General features: G+C 40.0%; 1 protein-coding gene across 1 annotated transcript in view; it reads right to left on the minus strand.

Moving 5' to 3' along the window:
• Window positions 1-19,280, minus strand: part of GRIA3 (glutamate ionotropic receptor AMPA type subunit 3) — a 287,373-nt gene that overhangs the window by 52,075 nt on the left and 216,018 nt on the right. The window contains exons 11-12 of the mRNA XM_081221568.1: window positions 11,280-11,656; window positions 1,156-1,354 (exon numbers count right to left, since the gene is read on the minus strand). Coding sequence (XP_081077694.1) covers window positions 1,156-1,354; window positions 11,280-11,656 — 576 coding nt within the window. The remainder of the gene's footprint in view (window positions 1-1,155; window positions 1,355-11,279; window positions 11,657-19,280) is intronic.

Below are 19,280 nucleotides of genomic sequence, written 5' to 3' on the forward strand. Positions count from 1 at the left end.
CTCCTGCTTTCCCATGAAACAACTGGACAAATCCCATGATGATACATGTAGAAATATATTTCTTACTGATTTCTTAAAGCAAGCTGGTTTAGAACCAACATTTGTTTACTGTGGATCTTTGAGGAAAAGTCAGTAATTATACCTGCCATCCGATAATTTGATTATTGGTTGGAGAGAATGACTAAACTTTTCTTCTCTACCTACTACACAAGTGGCTTCTGGATCACTGCTACAACCAGTTACATGGTTTACAGTAGCAGGCAGTGGTATGGATAGAATGGGTCCATTTTCTCACTGAAACCACCATATTTTCCTGGTTGGGGCAACTGAAAAATCATGTGAGTTCTTAAACACTCCATTGGTAGCCTTTCTTATAGACCAGTTGCTACAGAACAAAAATATTGGTATTTTATGTAAAAGTGGTTTTGTTCATCATATTATCCTTCTATAATATTCTCCTTTGATCTCCTTTCTTCTTTCTCCTTGACAGTACTTACACTCTACTAACTTTTGCTAGTGAACAACTTGCTGTTTCCTCACCAAGATTTGGCCTTTGTGCAGGTAGTGAGGGGGAAATAAATCTACTCAAGAAGTTAAAACAATTATCAGCTTCCCAGAAAATTGAATTATCAGCATGTACATGAATACTTGAAACAACTGTAATACATTTCAATAGAAAACCAATGTCTAAAATAGAATATGTAATTTTATAGTTCATCACTCCTCGGATTCTCAGAGTCAATTACCTAACTTCTGTGAACTGCTGAGACATAAAATCACTGCTTTTGTAAAAGCTAAAAAGGAGAATAGATATTATTTAGTTCAATCCCCTCATTATTCAAGTAAGGGGACCAAGGCCGACAGAAGTTAAATGACTTGCCCAAGGACAAACGATCACTTTGTGGTAGGCTTGGGATTCAAACCTGTGAGTTCAAACTCAGTGCTCTTGACATGCCCCCTGTGATGTCGCACACGAGTCTTAGTTCTAAAGGACAATGAATTAGGTCACCAAGCAAGTAGCTCTGTATTTAAGATGCTCTGCTTTGATAACATTCCCACCGTTTCCCGATCCTCCCTTAAAACACTGTGAATCTGCCTTTGTGAGCAGATGATAAAATAAAATCCAGCAGGCCCAATTAACTGTAAAGCACTTACTCTGAAAAATTCTTTTGTTGAGCCGGAGTCCAGGGTCCCATATGCAATTTCAGTCTGCTTAGCTAAGTCTTCAGCACTCTCTATGGGAGAAACCATCCTCTCCACAGTCAGGAAAGCAGCGAGATTGGCCGTATAGGAAGAAATTATGATCAGGGTGAAGAACCACCAAACCCCTCCAACAATGCGCCCGGAGAGTGATCTACAAAACAAAGACCAATCCAGACCCAGAGGGGCCGGATTTCAGTTTAAGAAATGCTTATCTTTACTTTTGGAAAGAGGAATGGTTTCAGTGTAGCTGATGAAAGAGGGAAGTAAATGATGTCAGGGAATTAACACATCAAACAAAAGTGACACGTTGACAGTATCACCACATGTCATGATGGCATGTGATGATGGTACATGCATAATGCTCTTCAGGCCTATATGGGTTTCAAAGCAGTATTATTTATTTAATCACGGGAAAAAAAACCTTCTTTTTGCCAGTTCCTGCTTAGGTGTAATAATTGTACTTACCTGATTCTCCTCCTGTGAGCTTTTCTGGGCACACCTGTGGAAGACTGCTCTATTTCCTTTAAGGCAAGTGGTTCCCAGCCTTGCCTGTACCTTAGAATCGCCTGGGATCTTTAAAAAAACTCATGCTCAGACCCAGCGAAGACCAAAGAAATCAGAACCTGAGAGGTGGGACCCAGACGTATGTATTTTTAAAATCTCTCCAGGCAATTACAATGTGCAGTCAAGGTTGAATAACACTGATGTAACGTGATGTCATGGGAGAAACACAGAGTCGAAAACCTTTACATATTTGAAGAGAAATGATTAGGTGCTAGCTAGTAAACAAGCACTATGCGCTATGAGTTTAACAAATTTAATATAGACATTGCCATTCTGTGGAGCTGATTACCCATAAGGCAAGGGGCCATAAGATAATATTTATTATTGTCTTCATATAAATGGCTAGTGGGGCTCAGGAGTTTAGATCCAGAGATTGAAACTCTTCCCTTTTACAAATTGAGATGTAGCACATAGGACAGGCCTCAAGTGAAGTAGGAAACTACCTGATTAATAGGATTTGAGAAGCACTAAGAGGTTTGTCTGTACCTTCCCCCACCAAAATAATCAAAACAAAGAAAACCATCCTCACTGGCCTGCCCTAGAAATTCTTACTATTGGAATTATCCTCTGAGCTTTCTTCAGGAGGCTTGGTTAAAATGTAACATTTTACTTCAACAGCATCTATTATCATATTATCCTGGATTAGTCTATGCAATTAGTGGAGAATGGGACAGAAGATGGGTAAGTTTTAATCAGGGAAAATTTTGTTCTTAAATGTAACTGTGCATGGGCATTACTTGGGGTGTTTGTTAAAATACTGCTTCAGAATATGAGTGCTCAAAAATCTGGACTTCTCACGCATCACTGGTGATTGCAGTTGTCTGCGGCCCAAACTGAGAAATATTGTTCTTCTTCTACATCAGTGATTCTCAACTCTGCCTGCACATCAGTATCATTGGGGGAGCTCAAGACAAGACAAAACAAAACACAATGACCAAAAAACTGCCTAGGCTCCACCCCAGGCCAATTAAATCAGAATCTCTGAGGGTTGGGCCTAGGCAGCAGCATTTTTATAAAACTCTGGGGCAGCCAAGATTGGGAGTCATGGTCCTACATCATGAATGCTACTCAGGGAGAGGGTCTGTGGGCAGTTAGGGGGCAGTGTGAGGGCACTGAATGCTCAGTGGGTAAGGGCTTGTAGTGAGGAAACCTCATGTCCTTCACAATGCTGCTGAAGGCTGGCTCTGTTTGCAGAAATGAAATCTGGTCACTAGGTTTTATAAAACATTGCCACATTATCCCGAGGATAGTTCTGCTCTGTGGTGGAGCTCCATCCTGGTTAGGCTGTGTTCTCTCATGCCCAGAAAAGCTCACAGGAAAAGAACCCACTCTGTCATAGAGTCAAGAATAGGCGTAGGAGCCTGGCACATCTCCAGGCTCTGTGGGAAGAGGGCAGCTCTGGGCTGAAAGCTGGCAAGTCAAGCTCTTCTCTGTCTGTACTCGCATTTTACCACTCTGAAGCAAATTTAAATTCCTGTGTCCCAAGATAACCTTTTTTTTAGCCTCTGGAAAATTCAGTTGTTTTAGATTTTACACCCTGATCAAATACTTTTGGCAGGTGTTTTGATAAATAGTATTCTTTATTGATTAACTGTAACAAAACTATTTGGTTTTTAAAAGCCTGTAATTCCTATTGGTCCCTGGATGCTTCACATAACCCTTATTTATTTATTTCTGAACATAATCACTTTTAGCTTTTGGGATGTGCAGATCTGCTTTGCAACAGATTTTCTAACTGATAGTTATACTCTCTCAGGATTTCACCTGGGAACATTTCCCTTTTAATCAGAAGATGTAAAAACATCTGGAGTCAGAAAGAATGTCACATCTGAATGCTAAAAGTGTACAGAATATTTCAATTATGAATTTGAAACTTTCATAGTCTTTCTTCATTGTTAACATATACATTTTATTTATTCTGGGTTGATCTGACTCTGGAAATAATTTTACTGTATAAAAGATGAATGCTCAAAGTAGCATTCATAGTAATAGGGTAATAAAAATGATAATAATAGCTAACATTTAAGGAGCACTTACTACGTGCCAGACTCTGTTATAATTGTTTACGTGTGTCAACTCCTTTAATCCTCCATCCCTTTACAGATAAGAAAATGGAGCATTCTACAGGTAAAGAAATTGAGGCACAGAGAGGAGAAATAGGAAATAAATCATCTAGACTTATGCAATCGGAAAGACATGCCCACATTTCTGTAGTATAAAATACTCATATTTTGTATAAGAAAACCCAAAATGGTGTGTAAATTATAGAAGGAGCAATTTTCCTACAAACACTGAGAAATATAGCTGCAGGAAAACCAAACATGTTTGGATAATTATTGTTTATTATCTGTTGTTCATTTGGAATGGAACTGTGAATGTCATCCTTATTTGGGATGATGGGGTTTTACTGAGACCAAGGGGAAAACTGATTTTGGAGTATTTCCAGAATCATGGTTTGGTATGGAAAAGGGTGTATTCTGCTGCTGTGAATACTAATGGTAGTTTATGTATTATCTGCTTGAAATGTGGAGAACAACACAGTAATTTATGGAAATTACATTTGTGCCATTCTATTGCAGCTAATGGACTGTGGCTGTGTCTGTGTGATCTAAAATCAAGCCTGCACATCATAATCTGGTTATTTTGGCCACCTTAATGGCTGACTCAGATAATCATGTGGTTGATCTGTATGACTCAGCTCAAATTGGCTGTTGACATGACTGAAAATAAACCTAAAAGCAAAATGGTCTTTTTTGTGGCCTCTTGTCTACATGGCTGTTGATTTTGGCAATTATGTGGTTAATACTGTGATAGACCTATGATCATGGAGAATTTTGGTGAATATCCACATAGAAATGGTAAAATAGTATCCACGAGCATCAGCATAGATGGAAAAAGGAGCTTCCTTGGAATCAGCGTTGAATGCACAAGCTTGCATTCAGCATTCTCCCTTCAAGACAGTAGTAGCTTTTGTGCCAGTTCAAGTAAGAATTTAACCTCTGTAAAATCTAAAAAAGCCAGACTTGGGCTTCCCTGGTGGCGCAGTGGTTGAGAGTCCGCCTGCCGATGCAGGGGACACGGGTTCGTGCCCCGATCCGGGAGGATCCCACATGCCGCGGAGTGGCTGGGCCCGTGAGCCATGGCCGCTGAGCCTGCGCGTCCGGAGCCTGTGCTCCGCAACGGGAGAGGCCACAGCAGTGAGGGGCCCGCGTACCGCAAAAAAAAAAAAAAAAAAAAAGCCAGACTTATAGAAAAACAGAAGAGAATATAGGTTTTCAGGGGATGGGAGGTGAGCAAAATAGGGGATGTTGGTCAAAGTGTACAAACTTCTAGTTATTAAGTGAGTAAGTTCTGGGGATCTGATGTTTTTTAAAGGAACGGATTTTTTAAAAATATAAATAAAATTTTCTGTTCATCCAAAAAAAAAAAAAGAGAGACAGTGGTAGCTTTGACAAGAGTCTTGGTGGAATTTCTACCACTTTCTTCCCTTGTATGTCATGGGTGCCTAAATCCTTTCACTGAGAAAATGTGCAGTGGAACTCACAGGGAAGAAGCTCTATAAGAATTTTCACATTTCCCTTTTCTCATTAGTGAAACTATAGCCTTTTAAATCCACATTTCACATGGAGGCTATATAAAAAGTGACTGATGGGTCAGCCCCATCACATTTTTAAAAGGATCTATTAAAACAAGACAAGACTTTATAGTTGAGTTAGAAAGACCTGTCATTTCCCAGTATCTTTTCTTCCATTAATGCAGCTTCAAAATGTTTAACATTCATTTCAAGTAGTTTTGTTGCACAAGACAGATTTTGAAGTTAGCATAATGAAATGACCATAAAATGCTGCCATTTAGTATTTATAAAAAATGCATTAAAGGAACATATCATACCTTTTGAAGAAATGTAAGAGGAGGCATGAAGTTAATGAAAGTAAATTAGCAACAAGAGAAAAACAGACATAACATTGCAAAACAATACACAATGCTCATGTTATCTGTGATCATACGAAACTAGAGTTTCCAAGTTAATAATAGAATGTATTTTATGGCCTATGAAATGATAATAAAAGTGAGCTATGTGCTGTAACCTTCATCCTGTAAGTAAATTTTGAAATCGGCACTTTACTAGCTTCACAAGATGAAGATCTGGAACTGCAAACTGCCTCTCTCCTTTGCACGAACTCTTTATCATTCCTTTTCTCCCTCTTCTTTCTTCCACAGTAGGCATCATTTCTACACTGCATTCAATGCTGTGTCTATGACAGATTTTTTAAAAATGTGCAGAGTCAATCTTTGGTTCTTATAGTCTCCTCTGATGGGAATAACTAACCATTTCCCAAAGACTGAAAACTACAGCTTTCAGCCAGAAAAGTCATGAAATAGTTGTAATAAAAATCCTGCTACTACAATTAATTTATTACCACACCACTACTGCTTTGAAGTGAATTTGCAGTTGCAGTAGGATGAAGACACTGGTCATACATCAGTAAAGGAAAGGCTATTGTTGCTTTAAACGGAGCCCCAAACTCTCCTATTGTCTTTGATCCCATTCATTTTTTATCCTTCGTATATTTTATTATTCTGCACATACTTTCCATTTAAAAAAGGAGGATCTATGTGTCAGCTAACCTGGACAGATCCCCTGCCTGCTTCTCCAAAGTGATTGCTATCTGGAAAACTTAACAGGAGACTAATGCCCATGGAATAATCTATACACAGTAACCAGGTTCAGGTTAGTGTGTTCTTTCCATTTTCTCTGCTGCAATTCCCTGGAACCTTGTCTCTTCAACTTGGCTAGCCCTCAGATGTCCCTGCAGCTTTAGAGAAAGTCAGCAGGGGGAGCATTTGTCTGGAAGGACTTGGACTCTGGCCTGCTTAGCAGTTCTGTCAACGTTTTACAAACGAAATAAATTTCAGATTAAAAAAACAATTCCAACCACCTGTCAATATCAGCAAGACATTGTGGAATAATACAATCAAAATGTTTGCAAGTGGTGTAATCCTTAAGGAAAGCACTTTATGGGTTCAGGAAGGAATGTTGTTGGTTATTTCTCATCAGAAATCGGCTATTTGGCACTGACAAAAATTTTAACCATATTCCTAAGGAGTATTAGGAACTAAAATGCAAGTGCAATGTGAACGATTAGTATTTGTGAAGCCACGATGGTTAGCAGCAGCCAGTTTAAAAATGATAATAGGTAACGTGTATTGAGAACTTACTATATGTCAGGCACTGTGCTTTACATTTTAGAGATGAGGAACTGAGCCTTAGCAAGATTTAGTACCTCGCCCCACGTTACACAACAGCTAAGCGGATTGTGAATCTAGTGAGATGAACTTCAGGACCCGCATACCTAATCACTATGTTCCCTCCATCTGGCTACACCCACTGGCTATCTCCCCATCCCCCAATCAGGGGGAAGAGGGTTGAATGCAATCTCCTCATACTTTCTTCTCCTGACTCCCCCCAACAAATTAGTTCGTGTATGAATATAAGCTCAGCTTATTACATTGATTACCCAGTCTCCACCTGAATTGGTCACCCTGAACAATTGGGGTAGTTGAAAATATCAAACCTAATATTGACATAGACTCTTTAGGCTTCTAGGTTACTGTTCATAGCTTTATTTGATGGCAATGGAATCATGCTCAGTTTTCCTCATGATGTCTTGTTGCTGATTTCCCAGTCTTTAACTTTGAGTGAACACATGTTCAGCAGCATTCTTAAATGCTCACTGCCTATTTTCTTAAACAGCCAGGGCAAAGGTACTGTTTCATCAGAGGTTGGGAGACTGGAAAACATCTCTTGGGCATGAGCATGAGGAAAAGAATGGAACAAACAGTGCACCTTTAGGTCGGTAGTGGGTGGCTGTGTGTGGTAGTGGAAATAATTGTACTGTTGGCTCTTAGAGCCTCCATGCCCTCGGGTTCCATGACATTATCTCTCCAGGTACTATTCCTTTCTCTATGATATGAGAAAAGCAGTATGAAGTGAAAAGAGCACAGGTTCTGGAATTGGAGTTGGGTATGAATACTGGCTTTGTCATTAGCTGTGTGACTGGGCAAATTACTTCACCTGAGCATCACCTTCACCTAGAAAATAAGTACGATGCCCACCTTGTGATAGTGTTTTGAGGATTAGAATTCATATGATAATACAGGTAAAGTGCCCAGATGCAGTGGGAACTCAGAGAAAATTGTTGTTCCTGGGCCCTCAGTAAATGGATGCAGCTGTATTAATTTATCTCTGACATCTCCTCCTGCTATGATATTTGATAATGCTATTTTAAAGTGTGGTCTCTTATAATGCCTTGAATTGCTCCAATTTTGAGAAAAGTCAGAGTGTACAATGCACGCTCACATTCTGGGCTTTCTGGAGAGTTTGCATTCCAAGGATGGCCATTGAAAAGAAATGGGGCTGTGTGCCCCATTGCTGGGTTGAGTTGTGACTAGCATTTAGAAAAAAAAAAAGAAACAGAATAGATAATATCAGAGTGCATGGCACACTGTAAGGGTAATTTCTGGTGAAACTTTTGTTACGTACATATATGTGTACTGAGCTGTGATGGAAAATTTATCTCTGACCGAGGGTTGTGCTCCAAACATTTGAAAGCCATCACTCTCTAGGACAGTGTCTAGTGCAGAATAATAAAATCTGTACCTTGAAAAAAGCACTTGATATATTTCAGCACCACAGAAGAGCCACAGCTTAAATTCTGCTACAAAAATTGAAAATAAAGAATCTTTCCAGCTTGTCATTTTCAGGCCATCATTTTTAAATTATTACTTAATGAGGTAATATGCATAGATACTTCTAAAAACAAATGGCCTTTTAAGAGTTCTGTTTGAGTATGCACAGTAGTATGTAGCACTCCAGTGGGGATATCACAAATTTAGTTTTGAAAATGCATTTACAGAAACCAATAAAATCTCCAGCCTTAATAAGTCTTTAGCATTGTCTCAACACAGATTACCAGCCATGTTAAAATCATGCAATTACAGGATCATTCAGAAACCCTCATCTCTTGAGGTGAACATTTAAAAAAATCAGAAAAGAAAGAAACTAGCACAATTAACTCCTAGATGATATCACAAAATGACACACATTGCAAGCACAAAAGGAATAGGGAGTGAAATAATTTGGAGAATCTGACCAAGCAGATTGAGGGTGGCAAAAAAGAATGACAGATAAATGAAGCTTACCCCACACGTGTTATGGGGTAAAAGCTGCTGAAGATGGTTACCAGGGATTTATACTGCAAAACTTCATTTTAAATGTTTTGTGCTCCAAGTGGATAACCTCAAATGAAGTATGCTATAAAAACATGGTAGGTGACCTTCTGAGTCCTTCTAGTCTAAATGAAAATCCCTATATGTTTGTATAATTGACTCTGGTCAGTATTTGGATTAATGTTCAATTTCACCAAAGCTACAACTTTTTATTTCATTTTTTTCTGATTATAAAGATGTTACATTTGCTTACAGTATTTTATAATTATGAATTTGCCACCATTTTTGTTTAGGTGAGCCGACACTTTAAGCGGGTAAGGTCTAGGATATTCACATTCAATATCTTCAATAGCTTCACTGAGGTAAAATATGCATACCATACAATTCACCAATGCAAGTGTACCATTAATGATTTTAGTAAATTTAGAGTTGTGTAACCATTGCCACAACCCAGGTTTGGAAAATTTCCAACACTCTGAAAAGTTGCCTTGTGCCCTTTTGTGGTTAATCCTGATAGGAATGGGACTAGGGTGAGGCAAGTGAGGCATTTGCCCCCACACAAAATTTAAGGGGGTGCCAAAATCTCATTAATCAAAATAAAGAGAATTTTAGTATAACTTTTTTTTAAAAATCAAAATTAATTCAAAACAATCCATGATTAACAAAATAGCAAATTTTAAAATAAAGACTGGATCTGACCCCTGTACTTGCTCTACTCAGCTTCACTTGCCTCACCCTAATCCTGATCCTGATCAGCCCCTCTCTGCTCCCTCCAAGGCCCCAGAGACCAACAACGTGCTTTCTGTCTCTATTGATTTGCCTATTCTGGACAAGTGGAATAATACAATATGGGATAGTCAATAAATGGAATTCAAGTAATGGAATCATATGGTAAGTGGCCTTTTGCATCTGGCTTCTTTCATTTAGCATCATGTTTTCAAAGTTAATTTAGTGGCATGTATCAGTTGTCCTTTTTTTAGTTGCTCAATAGTTTCTTGTTCCAAATGTGGTACGGATATGCCACATTTTGTTTATCCATTCATCTGTTGATGGACATTTGGGTTGTTTCCACTTTTGGCTATAATAAATAAAGCTCCTATGAACATTTGTGTATAAGTCTTTGTGTGGATATATGTTTTCTTTTCTTTTAGGTAAATAAGAGTGGAATTGCTGTGTCATATTTTAAGTGTATGTCTAATTATAAGAGACTGCCAAACCATTTTCCAATTTGGGTGTAGTATTTTGCATTCATGCTACTAATGGATGAGAACTATAGTTATTCCACATCCTTGTCACCACTTGGCATTATCTGTCTTTTTGATTATAGCCATTCTAGAGGATGTGTAGAGCTGTCTCACTGTGATTTTAATTTGCATTTCCCTAATGACTAATGATGTTGAGCATCTTTTCATGTGATTATTAACCATTTGTATACCTTCTTTGGGGAAATATCTATTCAAATCTTTCATCCATTTTTAGAATTGGGTTGTTTATCTTCTTTTTATTAAGTTGCAAGAGATCTTTATATATTCTGCAGACAAGTCCTTTATCACATGTATGATTTCCTAATATTTTCTCCCACTGTGGCTTGTCTTTTCATTTTCTTAATGATGTCTTTTGAAATGCAAAATTTTTGAATTTTGGTTAAGTCCAGTTTATCAATTTTTACAGTGGATTGTGCTTTTTGCGTTCTGGAAACTCTTTGTCCAATCCAAGGTCACACAGACTTCCTCCCATATTTTCTTCTAGAAGTTTTATTGTTTTAGTGATAAAACTTGGGCAAGGTACTACAGTGAAATAGTTCTAGGCAGTCAGAGAGCAAAATGAAAAATGGAGGGGAAAGGGGAAGGTAGGAGGGTTTTAAAGAAAAGTTCTGTCTTTTAAATATTTTCTAGATCCAGTCTCTGGACAAATGAGAGAATGTTCTAGCTCAGTTAATGAGGAAACCATGCCTGTTTGTTCTGATCAAGATTTAGTGTTAGCTTTATCTGAATAATATCAATATTAGCTGGCAATGTTGCCTTTATCCAGAGTTCAAATGTTTGCTATAATGTGTATAAATTGATGATACCATAGAAATGCATGAAAGACATTCAAAGCAACACCAATAACACACTCACTTCATGGATGCAAGCAAACAAAAATGGCTTGATGATAATTTGTCACTGGATGGAATGTTAAATGAAAGAAATCTGGACTTGAGATGGGTGAATATCAGATGTGCATGAATGGATCATGGCCATAACATGCAAGTAGGCATTGGGTATGACATGGGAACAAACCTTGGAGAAATATCACATCCTTGCTGCATAAAGGCACCCAAGGAAAACCAAAGACTGTTAAATATTCCAAATTCATTTGGAGGATCAGGAGGGCTTTGTGGGTCACGAGGTTCTTCATTGTTGTCTTCCAAGTGCCATTCGTAAGGGCTGAATCTGCTGACTAGGAAAAGAACTACACTGACTCCAATGTAAGCGAAGACGATGCACATCCAGATTTCATAAGCCAAGGGATCCAGAAATGAGAATACTCCTGGTTTTGATTTCTGAGGCTTTTTTATCATGATGGAGATGCCCAGGCTCATAAACGGCTTTGAGAAATCTATGACTTCTTCACGGACCAGCGTTATAGTGAGTGGAGCAACAGCTATATCAGCCCTCTGGAAAAAAAACATTTTTTGACTTTTAGAGACAGTATTTCCATTAGTCATTTGCCACTTAATATACCTCTTTGGTAGAAATATAAAGTCTTAAGTCACTATAACCAACTGATTTGTCAATGCTTTGGTTAGATAAGTAGTAGCATTCAGTGGGTCCTAAAATACTCTAACTTGATGGTAAGTTAAGGAAAAGACACTTCGCCCTCTGAGGCTTGGCTTAGGGCAACTGCTTCAATTATTTTTCCTAAAATTGTTTTGCTACCTTGCAACTCAACTTCTACTCTCCTGTGACATACCACTGTTTAATTCTTACATTCTTATTTTAATTTTCATTCACTTATGTCATATCTCCCTTACCTGACCGGAAATTCTTGTGGGAAAAGCATAATAGTCTATACTTTTGATATGTGCCTCCCTCCCCACCATGAGGTGCAGCACAGGACTACAGTACTCAGTTTAACACTTGAGTGTTTGCCATTATTCCTGACTTATTTCTTTGAGAGTATGTCTATAAAAACATAAGTTCTTTGAAGGCAGGGGTTCAATTTCCTATTTTTGTATCTATCACTGCAAAAGATCCTAAACTAAAGAAACTGTAGATGCCTAAAAAATAAGCTCTTGACTATTGAATACAAAATATGCAAACATGAAAGAATTCTGCATGGGCAATAAGGGCAAAGCAGTTATTACAATACATATTAATTTATATAGTAAGCCATCATTTCTAGTGATAAATATCAGTGTAGCACACATGTATTGGATCAATAAAATAAATGTGTCAGTAGTGCACTGCATTAGTTCAGGCAAAGGCAGACAATGTTTTTATATTAGTCCCATGAAAATAGGCACTAGGAACTTCTACCCTTATTTCTTTTGTCTTCCACAATAGTTCCCTTATGTCAGTAGTAGGTTTTAGTCTGAAGCCAGGCCTTAAAATGCATACTTAGAAAAATGCTCATGAGGAAAGGCTTTGGATGGTATATCAGGTATACAGTGAAAACACCAATTTTGATGATCATTTTTTCTTTGTTAAATAGTTATGCCTCAATATCCCTACCAGTAGGGGAAGAGTGATGAAATCTGAGACAGGGTTTTTTTTTTTAATGTTTTAGTACTTTGATTTACACATGGTGACTCAAACTGGTTAAGAAACACTCCTTAGTTAATTGAAGGGGAAATGCAGTAATAAACAGCCAGCTAACATTGATTCACTGCTTACTCTGTGTGAGGTGTTGTGCTAAGTCCCTTATATATATTTAATTCTCACAGCAACCTTGAGGTTGGTCCATGATCATTCTCATGTTAGAGAAGGAGGAAGTGAGGTACTGAGAGGCTGGGATTAGAACCCTGGTCTTCAGATTCCAGAACTCACTCTCTTAACCACCATAATATTCTAACTCCAGAGATACTTGCACGTGTCTACTATATATTACTTTATGTACAATAATCAACCTCAGCAATGCCTCTCGGGTTCATTCCAGTGTATATCTGAGTGCCTATTCTGTGTCAAGCACTATTCTTGGTACTAGGGGTGAAGCAGTGAGCAAGACAAACAAAACAGACAAAAATCTGCTGCAGAATGTATGCATTTATTGAAGCCAACAGCCTGCTGACCAAATCTACCTTGAAGGCTGACTACCATCTCAAACTCACCATTTCTAAAATTAAATCCATCATCTATCACCGTGAGGTTGATTCTTCTTTAAGTCCGTGAATGATGCTTATTCCAAACGTTTCCCAGTCCCTAATCCTTACCTACCCTCTCTGCAGATGATCTTGCCTCTTCCTTTACTGAGAAGATGGAAGCCATCTGGTATGAGCTCTATCACCTCAGTGCCTTTCTTCTCTTCCTCAGTATATTGCTGTATCTTTATCCCTGCTGTCATTCCCATCGCTTAGAAAATGAACTCTTTCTAAGATTTAATCTACGTATTCCTTGCATCTCATACTCTTCTGTCTCCTTAAAATTCAGCTGTTTATTCTCTTTTACTATTTTCTCCTTCTCAATCTATTCCAGTGGTTCTCAGTGTGTGATTCCCCAGACTTAGCAGCAACAGAGTCACCTGGGAACTTGTTAGAAATGCCAATTCTCAGGCCCCACCCCATGTTTATTAAATAAGAAACTTGGGGGGGGGTGGGCCCAGGTGGCCCTCCAGGTGATTCTAATTCTTGCTGTAATTTGAAACCACTGAGAGATCTTATTCACTTAATAATTACCACATACTCAGGTAATTCCGTTTACTGACAAAGAAAAATGAAACAAAAAAGCACTTCTTCCTCCTTTTTTTTGATCCTACTACCCTCTTAACCATAGAGCATCACTCCCTATCACCACCAATCTTCTTGAAAAATTCGTCTTTACTATCTCTTGATTTTAACACAATGTTTCCCTTATACACCTGTGCTCTAACTTCCATTCCCCTCCAATTTAGTGAAATTGCTTCTTGAACTATATGCTTGGTTACCAAATTCAAAGACCTTTCCGCAGACCACTCATATGATACCACTGCCCCTTAGCACTATATATACCCTCTTTCCTTAGCTCTCTGATCCTGAAGACTATGGGTTCTTCTCCTACCTTTCTGAATGTTCATTTTCTGTCTTTGCTTCCTAGTTCTCTCAGTCAAGATGTACGTTTGTACCTCCACAGTCTATTCACGGGCCCTGGTTTGGTAGGTAATTTATGAAGGTTTGTGGAATAAGCAAGTCTCTTTAAGGTTCTGTTCTTCCTTTCTCCCCTCAGTATTATTACCTATGGCTTCAACTCTTCCCTCATTGTGCTAACTCCTGAATCACCAGTTCCACATTTCTAACTGGAGGGGAGACAAACACAGATTTTATCTATTTTACTCTTTTGCCTGGGGCCAGACCAGGTCATAGAAACAAAAGCAACTGAGGAGAATGGAATTGGCCCAAAAGCTAGTGGGGTTTTTTGGCACAGAGAGTCTGAATCAGCTAGAAAGAACCTTGTCATGCCAAGAGAATTCACAGATAAAGTCACCTTCTATCCCTGCCAACATATTTCTACCTCCTGCTTAGAACGTGCAAATGCCCTGCTAGCAGCATTTCCCATTTGATCTCATTTGATTTAATTACTTCATTTAACTAGTTTTTTTATCTTTAAAGTCAAAATACTAGATAGTTCTAAAAGAAATTGCCACTTCTTTGTTTTGGAAGGAAGAACTAAGGGACACTTGTGTGAGAAAATCACTTCGGATTGAGTTTAGGGGAATTAGGTTCTTTTTCAAGCACATCAAGAAAGGATTTTGAGAATCTTGACACCCTTTAAGAGAAAAAAAACTAACTCGGTGACTGAAACACTCACCAGATGATAAGCACAGCTAAATGCTAACAAGATGTGGCTAGATAGACAAAGCGGGGCTTCTTGTCTGGTTCCCAGGAACATGCAGCAAAAGAACAGATTCCCAAAGAAAGCCATTTTTATTTTTATTTTTTAAAATTTTATTTATTTATTTTTTGCCTGCCTGAGCATTTGTATTTTTCTTTTTTTTTACTGAGGTATAACTACTGAAGCCTGCGCACCTAGAGCCCGTGCTCTGCAAGAAAAGGCACCGCAATGAGAAGCCTGCGCACTGCAATGAAGAGTAGCCTCCGTACGCAGCAACGAAGACGCAGCCAAAAAGAAAGCCATTTTTAGTTTGAAGTACTTTTGAAGTCACACAAGACAACAGGAAGAAGCTGCTCCCCTCAGGCACTTGCTCTTCAGACAGTCTTTTCTACCTTTACTGAACTGTTTCTTTCTAAGGAGCTTTTTCAGAGATGGCAGTTTGTTTTTCTGGAGGGTGCTTCTTCAATGAAGAACAGTGTTAAATCTGTGCTCAATTAAGCCTCATTGATGTGGACCTGCCTCCAACATGAGAATTACCACACTGAACCTGAAAAAAGACCTATACAGACAGAAATAGACAAAGGGATAGCAAAGAGCAGGTAGAAGGCTCAACTGGTAGAGGAGAAGGGAGCAACCCCTCCCATCTCTTGCATGCTTTGTGAGACCAATGCAGCAGAACGGTCATATCAGCTCATAGCCAGCCTTGGAGAAACCCTTGCCCTCTGCCACCACTATCCCTTCCTCCATATGAAAAGGCTCTTGTCATGGTCTCTTATTTCAGAGCTCAAGGCCTGCTTGGCATAATGTCTGTGACGCAATCAACATAATTATTAGAGGAAATGGGGAGTAGCAGGTAACTAACTAGTGTCAGAAAAGACCCATTTAGCTCTCCTGGGACAGCTGTAGCATGCAGATGAGCGGAAAGGTCATTTTCAGGTCAAGTTAAAGATTTCAGGGGCCAACACTGACGAAAAAGTGAAAAAGGCAACGCCCCAAATGGCATTCTTTTCCTGGTCTCGGCTCCTTATGAAAGCCAGCTGTGTCTGGGAGAGAGTGTTAAGAATTCTCCATAGGGCTAGGGAGCAGCTGAAATTCGGACGCAATAGTGAAGTATCTCACTTGTGGCATCCTGAGTCAGTCCAGTGGCCTTTTGTCCTCAAGCCTCTGCCTGTGCTAGTGACAGCAGTCAGCAGGCCATTTTCAGAAACCTTGGTGGGGAAGTAGGCGGTGTGACGGTGCTCTGGGTGATGGACAAAACCCAGCAAATGGAAAGAGCTCAGGGTGAGTTTGCTAGCGCTTTTGCTTGCATCTTGACTACTTAAAGGATTTTCATCAAGCAGCTTAAGAGTGGCTGTGTGGGCTCAGTAAACACACAGAATTAGGTTTGATTTTTCCACTCACCAGTGGCAAACCCGGAGTAACTGCACTATTGCAGGGGATTTAGCTTGAGGGGATATATAATCCTTTTCATAGGTGGGTTGCCAAAGTCGTAAATTTCATAAAACTTAAAACCCAACAAACTCATATGTATAGGGACAATGCGCTTAAGAGTCTGACAGGTTGAAGACAGAAATTACACTTATTTTATTTTTTTAACATCTTTATTGGGGTATAATTGCTCTACAATGGTGTGTTAGTTTCTTCTGTATAACAAAGTGAATCAGCTATACGTCTACATATATCCCCATATCCCTTCCCTCTTGCGTCTCCCTCCCACCCTCCCTATCCCACCCCTCTAGGTGGTCACAAAGCACCGAGCTGATCTCCCTGTGCTCTGCGGCTGCTTCCCACTAGCTATCGATTTTACGTTTGGTAGTGTATATTTGTCCATGCCACTCTCTCACTTCCTCCCAGTTTACCCTTCCCCCTCCCCGTGGCCTCAAGTCCATTCTCTACCTCTGTGTCTTTATTCCTGTCCTGCCCCTAGGTTCTTCAGAACCATTTTTTCCCCCCGCCTATAGCATTTGTTGTAAAGCTGGTTTGGTGGTGCTGAATTCTCTTAGCTTTGCTTGTCTGTAAAGGTTTTAATTTCTCTGTCGAATCTGAACGAGATCCTTGCCGGGTAATCTTGGTTGTACGTTTTTCCCTTTCATCACTTTAAATATGTCCTGCCACTCCCCTCTGGCTTGCAGAGTTTCTGCTGAAAGATCAGCTGTTAACCTTATGGGGATTCCCTTGTGTGTTATTTTTCCCTTGCTGCTTTTAATATGTTTTCTTTTTATTTAATTTTTGATAGTTTCATTAATATGTGTCTTGGCGTGTTTCTCCTTGGATTTACCCTGTATGGGACTCTCTGTGCTTCCTGGACTTGATTAACTATTTCTTTTCCCATATTAGGGAAGTTTTCAACTATAATCTCTTCAAATATTTTCTCAGTCCCTTTCTTTTTCTTTTCTTCTTCTGGGACCCCTATAATTCAAATGTTGGTTGAGTTTAATGTTGTCCCAGAGGTCTCTGAGACCGTCCTCAATTCTTTTCATTCTTTATTCTTTGTTCTGCTCTGCAGTAGTTATTTCCACTATTTTATCTTCCAGGTCACTTATCCGCTCTTCTGCCTCAGTTATTCTCCTATTGATCCCTTCTAGAGAATGTTTAATTTCATTTAGTGTGTTGTTCATCATTGTTTATTTGCTCTTTAGTTCTTCTAGGTCCTTGTTAAACGTTTCTTGTATTTTCTCCATTTTATTTCCAAGGTTTTGAATCATCTTTACTATCATTACTCTGAATTCTTTTTTAGGTAGACTGCCTATTTCCTCTACATTTGTTAGGTCTGGTGGGTTTTTATCTTGCTCCTTCATCTGCTGTGTGTTTCTCTGTCTTCTCATTTTGCTTAACTTACTGTGTTTGGAGTCTCCTTTTCACAGGCTGCAGGTTCGTTGTTCCCGTTGTTTTCGGTGTCTGTCCCCAGTGGCTAAAGTTGGTTCAGGGGGTTGTGTAGGCTTCCTGGTGGAGGGGACTAGTGCCTGTGTTCTGGTGGATGAGGCTGGATCTTGTCTTTCTGGTGGGCAGGACCACGTCCAGTGGTGTGTTTTGGGGTGTCTGTGGCCTTAGTATGATTTTAGGCAGCCTCTCTGCTAATGGTTGGGGTTGTGTTCCTGTCTTGCTAGTTGTTCGGCATAGGGTGTCCAGCACTGCAGCTTGCTGGTCATTGAGGGAGCTGGGTCTTAGTGTTGAGATGGAGGTCTCTGGGAGATTTTTGCCGTTTGATATTACATGGAACTCGGAGGTCTCTGGTGGACCAGTGTCCTGAACTCAGCTCTCCCACCTCAGAGGCTCAGGCCTGATTCCCGGCTGGAGCACCAAGACCCTGTCAGCCACACAGCTCAGAAGAAATGGTAGAAAAAAAAGAAAGAAAGAAAAATAAAATAAAATAAAATAAAGTTATTAAAATAAAGAGTTAAAAAATATTAAAATAAAAAAATTTTAAATGTAATTAAAAAAGAAAGAAGAGAACAACCAAACCAATAAACATATACACCAATGATAACAAGTGCTAAAAACTGAACTATGATAAACATATAAATCAGAAACTATTCAGTCGCATACTGCAAATCCCAAGACTACAGTTGCTCCCAAAGTCCACCTCCTCAATATGGGATGATTCGTTGTCTATTCAGGTATTCCACAGATGCAGGGTACATCAAGTTGATTGTGGAGATTTAATCTGCTGCTCCTGAGGCTGCTGGGAGAGATTTCCCTTTCTCTTCTTTGTTCGCACAGCTCCCGGGGTTCAGCTTTGGATTTGGCCCCGCCTCTGCGTGTAGGTCGCCAGAGGGCGTCTGTTCTTTGCTCAGACAGGACGGGGTTAAAGGAGCAGCTGCTTCGGGGGCTCTGGCTCATTCAGGCCGGGGGGAGGGAGGGGTACGGAGTGCGGGGCGAGCCTGCGTCGCAGAGGCCGGCGTGACGTTGCACCAGCCTGAGGAGTGCCGTGCGTTCTCCCGGGGAAGTTGTCCCTGGATCACGGGACCCTGGCAGTGGCGGGCTGCACAGGCTCCCGGGAGGGAGGTGTGGAGAGTGACCTGTGCTTGCACACAGGCTTCTTGGTGGCACAGCAGCAGCCTTAGCATTTCATGCTCGTCTGTGGTGTCCACGCTGATAGCTGCGGCTTGCGCCCGTCTCTGGAGCTCGTTTAGGCGGTGTTCTGAATCTCCTCTCCTCCGGCACCGTGAAACAATGGTCTCTTGACTCTTAGGCAGGTTCAGACTTTTTTCCCGGACTCCCTCCCGGCTAGCCGTGGCGCACTAGCGCCCTTCAGGCCATGCTCACACAGCCGAC

Source organism: Mesoplodon bidens (assembly GCF_964165515.1).
Source record: "Mesoplodon bidens genome assembly, chromosome: X".
Lineage (NCBI taxonomy): Eukaryota > Metazoa > Chordata > Mammalia > Artiodactyla > Ziphiidae > Mesoplodon > Mesoplodon bidens.